Source organism: Palaemon carinicauda, chromosome 4 (assembly GCF_036898095.1).
Source record: "Palaemon carinicauda isolate YSFRI2023 chromosome 4, ASM3689809v2, whole genome shotgun sequence".
Lineage (NCBI taxonomy): Eukaryota > Metazoa > Arthropoda > Malacostraca > Decapoda > Palaemonidae > Palaemon > Palaemon carinicauda.
In genome coordinates, this window is record NC_090728.1 from 175,944,831 (window position 1) to 175,961,357 (window position 16,527).

The 16,527-nt window shown below is 38.6% G+C and overlaps 1 protein-coding gene across 3 annotated transcripts in view; it reads left to right on the plus strand.

The window, feature by feature from the left end:
• Positions 1 to 16,527, plus strand: part of Gmppb (GDP-mannose pyrophosphorylase B) — a 94,135-nt gene that overhangs the window by 71,530 nt on the left and 6,078 nt on the right. For all 3 annotated transcript variants that reach the window (XM_068372777.1, XM_068372778.1, XM_068372779.1), the window contains exons 3-6: positions 480 to 671; positions 1,132 to 1,287; positions 5,652 to 5,835; positions 11,025 to 11,230. In XM_068372777.1, the coding sequence (XP_068228878.1) occupies positions 480 to 671; positions 1,132 to 1,287; positions 5,652 to 5,835; positions 11,025 to 11,230 (738 nt within the window). The remainder of the gene's footprint in view (positions 1 to 479; positions 672 to 1,131; positions 1,288 to 5,651; positions 5,836 to 11,024; positions 11,231 to 16,527) is intronic.

The window sequence follows — 16,527 nt, forward strand, 5'->3', positions numbered from 1 at the left end:
CTCAAAGGACGAGAGATTATGATAATATTGGATAAGACTGCTCTGTACTTCCATCAAATAAAAGGTTAAGGAGACTTTGCCTTAAATAAATGAATTTTTGGAATTAACATCTTAGGCTGCGAGTAGTGTCTAGAAATGTGTGTAGGCATGAAGAGAGTCAATACATAGGTAAATAAAGGCAGAGGCGGGAGAGTACAAATTAAGATGGGAAGAAGAGGAATACACAAATAAGAAAAAAAATGAGGCAAGGCATAATGCCACAGGTGACTGGTTTGTGGTGGTTTGGAAGAAACAAATAATCTTGAAACATGTACACTATTGATTTATTAGCCATTACTATAAAATTCCCACATGTCAACAGCTGTTACATTACTGTATACTGTATCTGATATTTTGTATTTTCCAGAGCAATTCTTCAGTATAGAAATTTGTGTCTTAGGGTAACTAGTTTTATAATAATGACTATGTTTTTATTTCAGTTGGGGATCCAGATCACCTTCTCATTAGAAGAGGAACCTTTGGGCACTGCAGGACCAATTAAACTTGCCCAGTCTATATTGGCCTCCAATGATGAGCCATTTTTTGTTTTGAACTCTGATGTCATTTGCGACTTTCCCTTCACCCAAATGGTCAAGTTTCACAAGCAACATGGCCGCGAAGGAACTATTATGGTAAAGTTCTTTTAATATGTCTTGAAATAGTAGCATTATTTTATATAACAAAAAGTTAACAAGATGTATTGCCATCTGCATTTAGTGGGATTGATTTACGCTAATCTTCTCGTTACTTTTTCAGCTTAAGGCTGTTAAATGTTTTTAACTACAGTACACTATATGTAAATTTGTTTCTTATTTGTAGTAAAAATAATTTTATGAATAATTCCTGTTCAGTGACATTAAAAAGTCTCTTGTCATTTTTCTTATTGAAAAAAGTAAAGCAATAACCCATCTTAATATTTTTCAAAATTCACATGATGAACATTATGCATTTTATTTCATATCTATAGTCAAGTTATCGTTTATGTAAATTGATATACTTATAGTAAAATCATAACAGCTATAAACAAGTATTAGGTGAAGAAATTTTGTAATATATTTCAATATAATAATTTTGACATTTTATTCTCAATAGGTGACAAAAGTTGAAGAACCTTCAAAGTATGGTGTTGTTATTTATGATGAAACTGGCAAAATTGATAGTTTCGTAGAGAAGCCCCAAGAATTTGTGTCAAACAAAATTAATGCTGGCATGTACATATTTAATCCCTCTATTTTGAAACGGATTGAGGTAAGTTTTCATCTCTTTTTCCAAAGTTTAATTTCAAATTTTTTTTTTTTAATGATTCCAGTAAGCATAAATACGACAGTAAGAGCATTGAACTTTCTAACTCGAGATTATATTTACAGAACGTAAGTTGGGTAATTGAGAACTTTAGATTCTATATTTCCATCAAGTGTTTTATTCATTTTCACAAAGTGCTTAATGTTAATCATTATGACCTTTGTTTTTTTTTTATTCTCTCATCCTACATGAATTGCTGATCAAGCCATATGTGACACAGGATTATGTACCGTACATAACCCGAAATGCAGTATCTCGGTTGTGCTCATAATTTTTATATGAAAGTGTAAGTCGAAACAGATGTGCAAGTACTATATGTGTATATAAGAACAAGTTACATTTAAGTGAAATTTTGGTATGTATTCTAACTAATTGGTAATAAAAGTGCAAAAATGTAGAGTGATGGTGTCATCTGCTGAGAAATAACTTTGTCCCACATTTGTGAATTGATAATATCATAGGTTGATAGTTACTATGGCTACGTTATCTAAATTCTATAACAGTATTTACAAATGCCATTCTAAATATTACTGTCCATCTTTTTGGCATAGAAGACTTTTTCCTTAGGATTCACATGATAAGAACCTTGGCCCTCATTCGTGAGAGAATCTCTTAGTAATCTTTTCAGTATAGTACTAGAAAGTACTTCAATATTTCTATTATGGAAAGATATAATTTTTGGTAATTATGGTGGCAATAAGTTGATGTTGCAAATTTTAACTGAGATAAAATCGTTGGTCCAAGAAAAGCAAATAATCAAGACTCGGCACTGTACATCATTGTATGGTACTGATTCTAAAATGAGCAACACCGAGATGTTTTACGCTCTTCAATTCGAAATGGCAGATGAATTAGACATCCTGTCTACACAGAACTAGCTTAAAGTTGAAATCAAGGAAATATCTAATAATAAATCCCTTGAAATTGATAGAAAGCCTGCCGAAACTTTTGTGGTTTTAGATGAGGGATCACTTTTGATGTTTATATGGTGAAACATTTCTGGACATAAGAAGCAAAGCTTTAGGATTTTTTCGATTTCATCTGTGTACAATTTTACCAAGAATATTTTTTCAGAAATAATCACAGCAATTATTGTACAGAGGTAACTCCTGGCATAACGTTGTAAGAAAACTTCTGTCAATATCCCTTTTAAGGGTACAAGTATTAATATTGGTATTTTAAATCAGATGCTGAGGGTGTGTATGGTTTATAACTGCATGGTCTAGGCAAGTGATTTTCTTTCAAAGACAAATACTCCCATCCATATACCAAAGGCACTTCCCCCAATTTTGGGGGGTAGCCGACATCAACAAAGAAACAAACCAAAAAGGGGACCTCTACTCTCTACGTTCCTTCAGCCTAACCAGGGACTCAACCGAGTTCAGCTGGTACTGCTAGGGCGCCACAGCCCAACCTCCCACATTATCCACCACAGATGAAGCTTCATAATGCTGAATCCCCTACTGCTGCTACCTCCGCGGTCATCTAAGGCACCGGAGGAAGCAGCAGGGCCTACCGGAACTGCGTCACAATCGCTTGCCATTCATTCCTATTTCTAGCACGCTCTCTTGCCTCTCTCACATCTATCCTCCTATCACCCAGAGCTTTCTTCACACCATCCATCCACCCAAACCTTGGCCTTCCTCTTGTACTTCTCCCATCAACTCTTGCATTCATCACCTTCTTTAGTAGACAACCATTTTCCATTCTCTCAACATGGCCAAACCACCTCAACATATTCATATCCACTCTAGCCGCTAACTCATTTCTTACACCCGTTCTCTCCCTCACCACTTCGTTCCTAAACCTATCTACTCGAGATACACCAGCCATACTCCTTAGACACTTCATCTCAAACACATTCAATTTCTGTCTCTCCATCACTTTCATTCCCCACAACTCTGATCCATACATCACAGTTGGTACAATCACTTTCTCATATAGAACTCTCTTTACATTCATGCCCAACCCTCTATTTTTTACTACTCCCTTAACTGCCCCCAACACTTTGCAACCTTCATTCACTCTCTGACGTACATCTGCTTCCACTCCACCATTTGCTGCAACAACAGACCCCAAGTACTTAAACTGATCCAATTCCTCAAGTAACTCTCCATTCAACATGACATTCAACCTTGCACCACCTTCCCTTCTCGTACATCTCATAACCTTACTCTTACCCACATTAACTCTCAACTTCCTTCTCTCACACACCCTTCCAAATTCTGTCACTAGTCGGTCAAGCTTCTCTTCTGTGTCTGCTACCAGTACAGTATCATCTGCAAACAACAACTGATTTACCTCCCATTCATGGTCATTCTCGCCTACCAGTTTTAATCCTCGTCCAAGCACTCGAGCATTCACCTCTCTCACCACTCCATCAACATACAAGTTAAACAACCAAAGACAAATACTATACAAGTAAAATATTACTCTAAGTCTTCTATTACTGTATACATTCTCTCAACACTGGATTTATAGACCTTGTAAAAAATGACAATTTCTTATGTAGGTAAAACTGTGTTTGAACATGGTATGAAGGCATGGATGAGGATTTTGTAAACTGGCTAGAAACATTTATGAGTTGGCACCAAAGCCTATTTGTTTATATCAGGAAGCATAGGAGCTTCAACTTATGCAGGCATATGAAGACGCATGAGTATGTCGACAACAACAGGAGGTGGCGAAGTAGGTGGAGAAAAAGGAACAGCAGAATACAATGCATATATTGAAGAGTAAATTTGTTTCGCTTCAGTTAATAGGGGAGAGTCTTCAATCATGGAGAAATCATGTTTTTATAGACAATCCAAAACTACAGTTTGCAGATACATCAGGAGTGGAAAATCAGGCAGAAGCAGAGGACATGGGCAGGCAAACCAGGTAAGCTGGTGGTAAAAATGTAGTAAGATGAGAGATGCTACAAAATCAGCTGCTTGATATTGAATATCCCTCCAGGGGGTGGCAGGGGGGAGCAAAACATCCATCACTCATGGGAGACCAATGAAGATGGAAGTCTAAAGTGAAAGTGATAGAAGTGGAAATAGAGCCCTTCTTTCTGATTTACTTCCAGTTGCTGTTTCCACTTGCCAAGATAGCTATTGTGCTTGATATGACCAAGGTGGTGCCCACTAATCATGGTTACTAAACAGAGAAGCCTTCTTTTTTATATAGATGACTCGCATATCAGCTACCATACAATTAGGGTAGATTTATGTTTGGAGAGAATTATAATTTAAGAGATTTTGCATATTTTTGTACTGTATACAGTACCTCAAAGTTGCCTAAGTAGATTTTCAGTTGTCATACTGTATGCAGTCAGCGGTGTTTATTCAGGTGGGAGTATTATGATGAATTGTGCTTAGAAAAGATAATCCAGTTATCCCTAGACCATATACCAAAATGTCTTCCAGCCAAAATAGGATTTCATATATTTTGATGAACGTACTGATATTTAACACAACTTTGAAATGGAAAAACAAAAGCTCATTAGGCATACTCTGAAAATATAAATATTCTGGAGAAAATAGGATTATATTTCCAATGTTTGAAGAACTAAACCCACAAGGTTTATAGCTATTTTTAATTGAAATCAAGGCTAATTGTGCTTCTACTCGATTTTTAGGTTATTGTTTTTATAAAGTTCAAGTTTTGTGTAAAATTTTTGTTTCAATGAAGCTATGCCTATATGCATAACATTGATGAAATTGATTTTGTTATTAGCAGTATAAAGGATTTAAAGTGTTGTTATTTATGAAATGCTTTACTTTGATTCATTATTGTGCTACATTTCCACAATTACTATGTGCCGGTGGCAAGTATTTGCTCAGAATACCTTGAATATTATTATGAATGATTGTAACTGCCTGATGCAGTTAGTTTGTGTTGCTTGGGATGAGATGAAATGGCCACCATTATCCTTATTAGGGGAAAATTTGAAAGAAAACATTTCCCAGTCAGATGTATTTCAAGGAAAGACCTTTAAAGGAGGATTTTTATCATGTGCTTTCAGTTGCAATCCAGTTGATAATAGTAGGTAACAGCAATTTTGTAGGACCACCTTGGCAAAGACCATTCATAGTTAAGATATTTGCACAGGTATTTACTTTTGTACAGGATAAAGGAAGATAATGTGCATACTGTACCTTTAAAAATCATTAGTTTAGAGGTCTTGGCAGCTTTGAAAGCGATGCTTTAATTAAATGAGGTGGATATCTATTAATTGTGGAAATATTTTGACCTCTTGTTATAGCTATAAGTCAACTGTTGAGTGATGTTTAAATATGGAAAATTACATACACTTATTTTTTCAGAGCCGTCCAATGAGTATTGAAAAGGAAGTTTTTCCTTACATGGCAGGAGATGGCCAGTTATATGCACAGGAACTTCAAGGTTTTTGGATGGACATTGGTCAACCCAAGGACTTCTTAACTGGAATGTGTTTATATCTTAACTATTGTAAAACAAGTAGCAATGCCAAACTATATAAAGGACCAGGTAAAATTAATAGTACTTTACTTGTATTATAGTTCATAGTCTGGTATTGCATATGTTTAACCCAATATCTTGTGCAAGCCATAAGGCAGCTGGATCACTAATTATCCAAGGTTCTCTGAGTATTCAACAATTCTGGCAGCTTTAATATTTTCTTCTGTACTGTATATTGAGATTCTCAGAATATTGCATATTGTTCTTTAAGACTTTTAGCTTATCTTTCCTAATGAGTACCCAAACCATGGCTTTTCTCATATACTAGAGTTATAACAAGGGATTACTATACGTCTCATGTAACCTATCAATATTTGGCCTGTAATTCAGCTTTCAGTACAGATGCTTATACAGTACCAAGAATTTCACGGGCTTTACTTCTGCTAAACTGCAACCAATAATTCAGTCTTTCCTTATATGAATTTGTATAGTATTCATAGTTACATGAGTGTTAAACTGCCAAGATAATCTTTAGGTTCTATGTTTTAGGGTTATTAATTTTCTGCTTATATTATAAATGAGTGCATCTTCATTTGTTACATAAATGTCAGAAGCTTTCTTTGATATGTAGGCTTGTGGGTGTATGATAATCACATTGTGGCTGCCATTGAGGAACAATGAATTATGTGCTGGTGATAGCCACGTAAATACAATGACTTTTCATTAAGTGTGGTGACACTAAATTGCAGGTATTCCCCAACATTTATTTCTGCTCCTTCTTTTTGTGTGACTGATTTGGCTATCAGATTCACTTTTCAATTATTTTCTCTTGGTTTAGGAAATTGATACATAAGAACTCCGTGATCTTGCTCTGGTCATGGCTCCAACTTGAGGTCTTGTCTCCTTATCTTGGACACTTTTACCATCCTTTACAAAACAAGATTCACAGCTTATTCTATTCTGTAAAGTAATCTCTTCTTGTTGAATTGTTTAAAGATCACTTTTTGTCATTCTTTATGTCCTAGCAGAGACGTTTCAATTTTTTAACAAATCAGAATAGTTACTTTCCACAAAAAAATCATCACTGGCTTCTTCCAATGACTGTTATTTGGCCATGATATACAATACGTTAGCCCTTTCATTTTCCCTAGTTATTCAAACAAACCTGAGTCCTTTAAATAATGATACTGTATGCCTTTAGCGGCACTGGAACAGCCATTGAGTTGTTAAAAATATACTTTTGTTGGTTAACAACAGTTTGTGAGGGGAAAGTTCTGCCCACACTCCTGTCACAGAATAACCACTTGTGTCCTAAGGCCTATGACTTACAGACTTGGTTGAGGTGGGAATTTTATTTAAAGAATGCAGTTTTGTATAGCTAGGAAAAATACAAATTACATTTAAAATTTGTTATTTGTTCTTATGTGTATACTGTACTGACCTTTTGTCATTTTAAAATAGGGAGACTTACCCATTGCTGGGAAGAAGTTTGCTAGAACCAAACGTGAAGGTTCTTATCTTCTTTGGACATGCCATCCTTCATGGTCCTGTACAGAAGCAAGGAATGTGATTCCAGCACTTAACAACTAATAATAGGGATGTAGAAGCTGTTAGGTCCTCGGTTGGTACTGGCTTAAAAGGAAGCTAGTGCTGAACCCAGAAGACCTATCTCCATTACGGAGATTTCATGTCATTGTCAAAAGGGCACTTCAAAAGAATGTTTGGTAAGACATCAACCTATCCTCCCCCTTGCAGGAGGATGACATTGCTTCTTGGTAGACATACTGTAGTCAGTAAGAAATGGGGTCTGTCGTGTAATTCACCAGCATCAGACATCCGACTAGCGTATAACAGCTGCAGTAGCTGCATCCCATCGAGAGAGGAGCAAGATGTAGAAGAGCCAGTCTTTCTGTCTTTCCTCAAGACTTATGTTGGACACATTAACTTATAGGATGCTTACTAAATTTTGTGAAGGAGCTGTGAGTGTTGTACAATTATTGAGCAGCCATCTTCGGCTCCAAGAAAAAGGGTCCAAAGGTCTATGGTCAGCATCCATAGGTTACAGAGGGACAAAGGTAGTCCTACACTTCAGACCCATCATTCAGCTCCAAGTATGCCTATTATTAAACCTGAATGCTATTGACAGACTAGGCTTGCAAGTTCTTACTTGAGATGGCTGAGGTATGCAATACAGTAATCAAAAGCACATCTTCATGCAAGTAGCTTTACCAAGCCAGAAGGAACTGTGTCTGGACACTTCCTTCTTGTTCCTGCTAGAGCTAGTTAGAAAGCTGCAACACTTGACACGCAAGGTGTCAGGTACTCCTGAAGTAGACCTTTAATGCCCTGATGTGACACAAGGCAGCTTCATGACAACTTATGCTTGAGAGATATGATCATGAAGGTCCCAAACTTATTTTTGAGACTGACTGGTACTGGGTTTTCGTCACAATCTGTAACACAACAAAAACAACAGAACCCCCATCCCTCAAAAGTTTGACTTTTTGAAGAGCTTGAAACTCTCCTACTCTTGCTGATGCAGAGAAGAGATACAGTCTTGAGGGAAAGATCCTGATGCAATCATCAGGTTAGCAGGAGGCTTCTGTGCCCTACCCTAAGGGTAAGGATTATTCTACCCCAAGACCTAAGTCCCAGGGTAGATAAGACTGCATGAAGCTCCCTTCGAGCATTGACCATTACCGCTAGGAATAGAGATTCAAATTCACCTAGGAGCTTCTTTGGCAGAGCCAAGCAAGAAATTCCATTATCTGCTGGAAAGTGCTGCCCGGGGAGACACTTTTTCTATGACGTCTTTGTAGAGTCTGTCTCTTGGGCTCAACCCGAGAACTAACAGAATGGGACACCACTTGGTTTTGGGCCATTCCAGTGTCTTAGACGAACACCTTCCACTGTACCTGGACTGTGCGGGTATTTGATTCTTAAAGGGACCATTAGACGCTATGCTACAGGTTTGTCAGAACCATGTCATACTGGGCTCACGGTTCGGCTAATAGAATAAAAGGGTGGTTTCAAGGGCAACTTATACCATATTCTTACCTAGCCTACGGCCTAGTGATTTGTGCATGTGGGAACTCTTAATGCTCCTGTAGCTGGTGCCACGGCGGTAGCTGTCACACTGGGCTAACTGCATGATGGACCCTGATGGAAGGTGGATGGAAGTGGGATAGAATGTGAAAGGCAAGGCATGCTATTACTGACAGCAGGAGAGATAACGCTGCATTGCTTCCCCAACTCCTTCCTTTTAAAACCCTTCTTGATCTGAAACTGGGTGGGGCAAGAACCGGTGGAGTGGGTTCCAACCTCTTCTGTAGGAAGAAGCTGCTGGTGGTCATTAATAGGATTTGGAAAAGGCAGGGACCTTCCTCAAACCCGACCCAAATAGTATGGTCACCCTTGAAGGCTTGGCCACGGTTTTCCTCGAAAGACCAGGGCTCTTGATGGATATTGCACTGTCATTGAAGGTGTACAGATACTTGACCTCCTCTTTTAGCACTACCTCAACAGCACCCTCCTAAGAGGTAGACAAAGAGTCCAGCACCTATCCGGTCCTTTGAGCAACTATTATATGTATCCAAAAGATGCTGTAGTGACTGAACATCAGTTTGTTAATGGTACCCCTCCATAGAATACTAACGCTCAAATTCTAACGGGTCCAGGAATGTATAATCGGGAGGAAAATCATGAATTGGCCAGGCAATGACTGTTGATGACTCAGCAGCTAGACCTAAAGCTCCCCCAAACACCCCCTTGTTAGTTAACAAGGATGGTAAGGATGCAAGCACTAATTATCAAGCTTTAGTGGGTCTCGAACCCCAGACCAGCAGATCACCAAGAAAGGACTTTTCCAATAGGCCACCACAATGGTTATTACTATTCATTATTATTACTTGCTAAGCTACAACTCTAGTTGGAAAAGCAGGATGCAATAAGCCCCGGGGCTTCAACAAGGAAAATAGCCCAGTAAGGCAAGGAAACAAGGAAAAATAAAATATTTCAAGAACAGTAACAACATTAAAATATTTCCTTTATAACCTGTAAAATCTTTAACAAAACAGGAGTCAGAGAAATAAGATTGAATAGTTTGCCCAAGTGTACCCTCAAGCAAGAGAACTCTAACCCAAGATAGTAGAATACCATGGTACAGAGGCTATGGCACTATCTAAGACTAGAGAACAATGATTTGAATTTGGTGTCCTCCTAGAAGAGCTGCTTACCATAGCTAAAGAGTCTCTTCTACCCTGAAGAATTATATTGCAGTAGTTAACCCCTTGGGTGGCAAAGAATTATTTGGTAATCTGTGTTGTCAGATGTATGTGGACAGAGGAGAATCTGTAAAGAATAAGCCAGACTATTTGGTGTATGTGTAGGCAAAGGGAAAATGAACCGTAACCAGAGAGAAGGATCCAGTGTAGTACTGTTAGGCCAGTCAAAGGACCACATAACTCTCTAGTGGTAGTATCTCAACAGGTAGCTGGTGTCCTGGCCAACCTACTACCTACAAATCGTTTATTGAATTTCACTACAAGTTCATCGTTTTCCTGATTGGAAGAATGAGAACAATATCCCAAAAAAGGGGCAGTTGCCTTTAGTCACCTCTTCAAAAAGGTACACAACACAAGAGGTTTTGAAGTTTTGTGTCCTCATAGGCTGAAAATTCACTTCATTACATGTTTAGCTTTTAGTGCTCTTCCACTTACAAGAGGAGCGCTCACAAAACTAAAAAACTAACACTTATCACAAATGAATGTAAGAAAATATCCAACAGTTGAGAGAGGAGCGCGATGGTTCATATGTATCTATTGGGTTAAAGATAAAAGGGTTATTTTGTGACTGGCAGGTGGGCAGTGCTTCTCCCTCTTGACCCATTTCGTTAACCATCTTGGTAAAGATTCAGGGACCATACAAGTGGTGTTTAAGATGTTTCCCTTTTTTTTTTTTAAAGGATGAAGGATTTGTATAGTACATGTGTAGGAACAAACTTGTACAGTATTTTAGTTTGTAAGAGATGAGTTGGTTGATGAAAATAAATTATTATATTATTGTGTTAGTTCAGATGTACAGTAATACTATATATTGAGAGTTAATAAGTAAGCTTTTTCAAGTAAGTATTCATTGACTAAAACTAAATACTGTAAAGTAGTGATTGATTGAAGCTTGGTAAAATTTTTATCTTTGCGGTAATAAGAATGATTCTCTTTTCATCATCTATATTGTATATGTTTTTCTTATCCACGCAGGAGTTGTTGGCAATGTCTTAGTTGATCCCTCTGCACAAATTGGAAAAAACTGTCGCATTGGACCCAATGTAACCATTGGACCAGATGTTGTAATTGAAGATGGAGCCTGCATCAAGAGATGTACCATTTTGCGGGGAGCAACCATAAAGTCACATACTTGGTTAGAGAACTGCATTATTGGATGGAAATGCATTGTTGGTCAGTGGGTAAGTAAAAATATCTTCCTTTTAGTTTAAATTTTGGAATGATAGTTATAATGTGGTGGCTGATGTGGTAACGTCCCTGACTGGTGAATGCCAGATTGGGGTTCGAGTCCCGCTCAAACTCATTATTTTCTTTGGTCGCTGCAACCTCACCGTCCTTGTGAGCAAAGGAGGTGGGGTTTGGGGGAGCCTATAGGTCTATCTGCCGAGACATCAGCAGCCATTGCCTGCCCTCCTTTGTCCTAGATTGGGTGTTGAAGGGGCTTGGGCACTGATCATATGTATAAATGGTCAGTCTCTAGGGCATTGTCCTGCTTGATAGGGAAATAGCACTATCCCATGCCTCTGCCATTCATGAGCGACCTTTAAAGCCTTTAAACATGTCCAAGATTTTACAAAATTATAAAAAATTTTAAATACTGTACAGTAATCCTTCTCCATATTGTGGTTCATCTATCACTTCCTCAGTACATCGGGGATTTATAAATATAAAGCGCAGGTTTCTGAGGGCAAGTAAGCTTTATATTTTTTATCTTTTCATTATTTTTTGATGAAAATACTGTAGTTCTTTTAGGGTCTAAACATTAATAAGGTAAATTAACAGTACAGTAATACTGTATATGCTCATGTAACACTTACAATCTCACATACTGTGCAATCCCCAAATTTTAACCTATAAAAAATGATTGTATCATGTATCTCGTGTATCATGCAAGTTACATTTTTGAGACCAAATAAGTTAAAAAAGCAAAAGAGAATGATAAAATTATTGGTAGTATTGGATAATGTTACAAAAAAAAAAAAAAAAATGACTGTTTTGCTATGAACGAATTTGGATAACTGTTTTGCCTGCATTTCAACTTTTTTATGATGTAAGGTTATCGTAGTTGTTACAAATTACATTAAGTAGAAAAAGAAAGAGAGCTGTAACCGAAGAGAAGGATCCAATGTAGTACTGTCTAGCCAGTCAAAAGACCCTATAACTATCTAGCAGTACAGTGAACCCTCGTTTATCGCGGTAGATAGGTTCCAGACGCGGGCGCGATAGGTGAAAATCCGCGAAGTAGTGACATCATATTTACCTATTTATTTAACATGTATATTCGGACTTTTAAAACCTTCCCTTGTACGTAGTACTGTTAACAAACCACCCTTTAATGTACAGAACACTTAATGCATATAATGATACAGTACATACAGTATTTACAGTAAAAGCATTTACAAAATATGTTACCTTACAAATATAAATTATACAGTATTGTACGTAGCAAAGCAGGAAAACAATTTAAGAGAGAGAGAGAGAGAGAGAGAGAGAGAGAGAGAGAGAGAGAGAGAGAGAGATTGTTTTACGTACGTAAATGTAAATTTTAAACAAAAAAAATATGATAGGTTACAACATGTAGACTTTTAAAACCTTCCCTTTAACTTAATGCATACAGTACGTACAGTACTAAACTATAAAACAGGCACAAATACAGTTTTAGAATGTACAGTAAGAATATTAAAGTAAGAAATAAAGATTGTTACTGTACTCACCACGAAAGAAGTTGAAGAAAAACTTGAATGGTGATGGCGATGAATTTGCTGCACAGTAGAAATGATGATGATGAAGCTGATGATGTGTTCTACTGTGCAGACAATGATAGTATTTTACGGGTTTTCAGACGGAGGTGTCTTTTCCTGGGACACCTCTTCAACTTCTTCCTGGGAAACTTCAATTTCTTCCGAAGGCGTACTAGCAGGAGGAACTGGCTCTTTTTTGCGAGGCTGGAAGAACATTGTGATCGGAAGTTGTTGCCGCTGCTTCTTTTTTCGATCCAAGAGCATTTTGTAGGGAGTCATTATGTCATCAACCTTGTTGCAGAATTGCATCGAGCGAACCATATCCTCGTCCCACTCTTGCAACATTTCTTTCAACTCCTTCGCATGGTTGCAGGCCTTGGCAAGCCGTTCTAATGTTAAGCCCGTTTCTTCGACATTTTCTTGGGTCTCTTCCTGGGTATCACTCTCTTCTTCACTTGCCGATTTCGTCAGGTCTTCGAGGTCTGCGTCAGTTAGGGGCTGGGAATGGCAGTCCAACAACTCGTCGACGTCTTCAGTCGTCGTGTCGCCAAACCCGTCACCTCCAATTATGGCAGCCAACTGCACAGATTTCCGTATTGCAGAGTGTTGGATTTCCGACGGAGTAAATCCCTTGTCGTCGTAAACAATATCGGGCCACAACTTCTTCCAGCTCGCATTCACGGTTGCAGGTTTCATCTCTTGAAGTGCCTTCTGAATATTCTGCAGGCACGTGGCTATGGTGTACTGCCGCCAGTACGCCTTCAAGTTAAAATCTTCATCCTCGTCATCTTGGGCAGCATCCACACACGCAACGAGGTCCGCCAAGGTATTCTTCGTGTAGAGGGCCTTGAACGCCCTGATAACCCCCTGGTCCATCGGTTGAATTAATGACGTGGTGTTGGGTGGCAGGAACTCAACCTGAATGCCCTCATGCGACAGGTCAGTTGCGTGTCCACCAGCGTTATCCATAAGGAGAAGGATCTTGAATGGCAAGCCCTTCTCTAAGAGATATTTGCTGACTTGCGGGATAAAACACTGATGGAACCAGTTGGAGGTCAGCATCTTCGTAATCCATGCTTTTTGATTATGCATCCAGTACACGGGAAGGAGATTCTTATTTTTATTTTTCAAAGCGCGAGGATTTTTCGACTTATAAATAAGCCCCGGCTTTAACAAAATTCCAGCAGCATTGCCACACATCACGAGGGTAACGCGATCCTTGAATGCTTTAAAGCCAGAGGCTTTGGCTTCCTCTTTGAACAGGAAAGTTCGCGACGGCATTCTCTTCCAAAACAAGCCAGTCTCATCCATATTAAAGACTTGTTCCGGCTTGTATCCACCTTCGGCGATAATATTCTTGAACGTCTGGTTCACGTAAGTTTCAGCAGCGGCAGTGTCAGCGGAAGCAGACTCCCCATGCAGGGAAACGCTTTTCAGGGCGAAGCGTTTCTGAAACTTCGCGAACCATCCTTTGCTTGCGGAAAAACGTTTCTGAGGCTGGGAATCAGTGGATGTCCTAGGTTGAGGATCATCTGCATCATCATCATCTTCAGCATGGTTGCCGTCGTCGTCTTTAGGTTCCTTTGCAGCAAAATTCTCATATAAGCTCAAAGCCTTTGTTTGGATGGTGTTCGTATCCAACGCTATGTTCTTCTTCCGGCAGTCGGCAATCCACACAGCTAAAGCACCTTCCATGCGTACGATCGTTTTATTACGCGTTGTAACGACTCGCTTCGCTGATCTGCTAAAGGTGATTGCAGCCGTCTTTCTAATGTTCGCCTCGTCCTTCTTGATATAGCGAACAGTAGATTCGTTGATGCCAAAATGGCGGCCGGCGGCCGCGTAACTTCTACCATCTTTTAACATGTCGAGAAGCGTAACCTTCTCAGCTATCGTCATCATCCTTCGGTAGCGTTTAGGCTCACTACCAGCCTTAAGAGAAGCAGAACGCTTGGGAGCCATTACAGTAGGATTTACAGTAACAAAAAGTTTAACTTAAAAAAGTCGCACACAGCACAGATTAACACAATTAAGAACGTCTACTCAGCGATACGCGGTAACAGAGAGTGAACGATCCAGCCCCGCGAGAACTTTGATGCTGCGGGTAGGAGATGCGGGCAAAACACCAATCACAGGCTAGATAACAAAACTTGAGTTCTGATTCGTCATCTATCGGCGCTTGAACCAATCACAACCCGTCTTACAGTACTATGATGCGTTGGTTACCTACTCATAGAAGATGCCCCGCGCATACCGAACGTACGTAGATTAAGTACAATACCGTAATAATAATAAATAATGATAATAATACTGTACAGTAATAATAATAATAATAATGATAATAATAATAACAATAATAATTTTATTAACAACAACAACAATAATAATAATAATAACAATAATAATAATACAGCTTTACGTACGCTATTTTACGCCTCTCTCTCTCTCTCTCTCTCTCTCTCTCTCTCTCTCGTACGCTTATTTGAAATGTGATTTTTGCAAAAAAGAATATTATTGGATGCAGTACTGTACTACGTACGTATACATACAAAAGATTCATGGAAAAGAAGCACATCCATTACAGTACACACCATTCTAATATGGTATGACTGCATCTGATTTGCGTTTCATGTTCGATTTAATTTTACTACGTACTGTATACAGTACTGAATTATCGTAGGATCACATTCTCTTTTCGTGTTTTATTTCTTTCTGTGTTGAATTATATATCATATGTAATGCAATGAACAATCAGTAAGAACAGATATTACTAATTACAGTATTAATGGAATTACAGGTAACAAAATATCGTATTTGGTTGTCTTCAGATTTCGCGGTATTTTCGAATTTTCCGGAAAATCCGCGATATGTATATATATATGGGTCATGGGAAAACCCCGCGAAGTGGTGAATCCGCGATTGTCGAACCGCGAAGTAGCGAGGGTTCACTGTAGTATCTCAACAGGTGGCTGGTGCCTTGGCTAACCTACTACTTGTGCATTATGATATTTAGGTTTTGCTCGTTTCTTATTTACATCAATGTAAAAGCTTGTTTATACGAGTATACAGTACAAATCTTTTGTTCTTTAAAATTAGAATACGACTTGAGTGGCACTAGTTGGTTATTGACAGGTGGTGCAAGGAGGAAGGCACGCCACTTTTGTCTTTAACTGCTGCGGGTACAGATGTGCCATGCTGTCTTTCTCTTGACTGTTGAATCTTTTTTTTTTTTTTGCCATTTTTTGTGATAAGGACTGGTTTTTATTTTATTTTTTTGAGCAATCTAGCTTGTAAGTGGAAGTGCACTAAACAGTAAGCATGTGATACTGTAAAGTGAACTTTGTTCCTAGGAAGAACAAAACATCTACACCCATATGTTGTGTACCAATGTGAAGGGATGACATTTAGAAGCTCCTCTTGGAGTGTTGTTCTCACTCTTCAGATCAGGAAGACGATGAACTTAAGAGTGTAACTTGTCTCGCTTTGTGGTAGTTTCTCTCCTTGAAAGGAAGTTAACCGATTCAGACTGAGTTCCGCCCGTACCTACAGCCCCGATATTGAAAACTATTTTTCTGGCCGACTCATTTGGCAATCGCTGTTTTCCCGATGATGATCTCTTGTTTCAGTGTCGATGAGTGTCCCCATTGCTCCCCTTATAAGAAAACCCTGTTTAGTGGTTTGTGTTGTGGCAGGAAGTTCTGGAAGCTTTCTTCTCTGAAGGACTGCAGTCATTTATG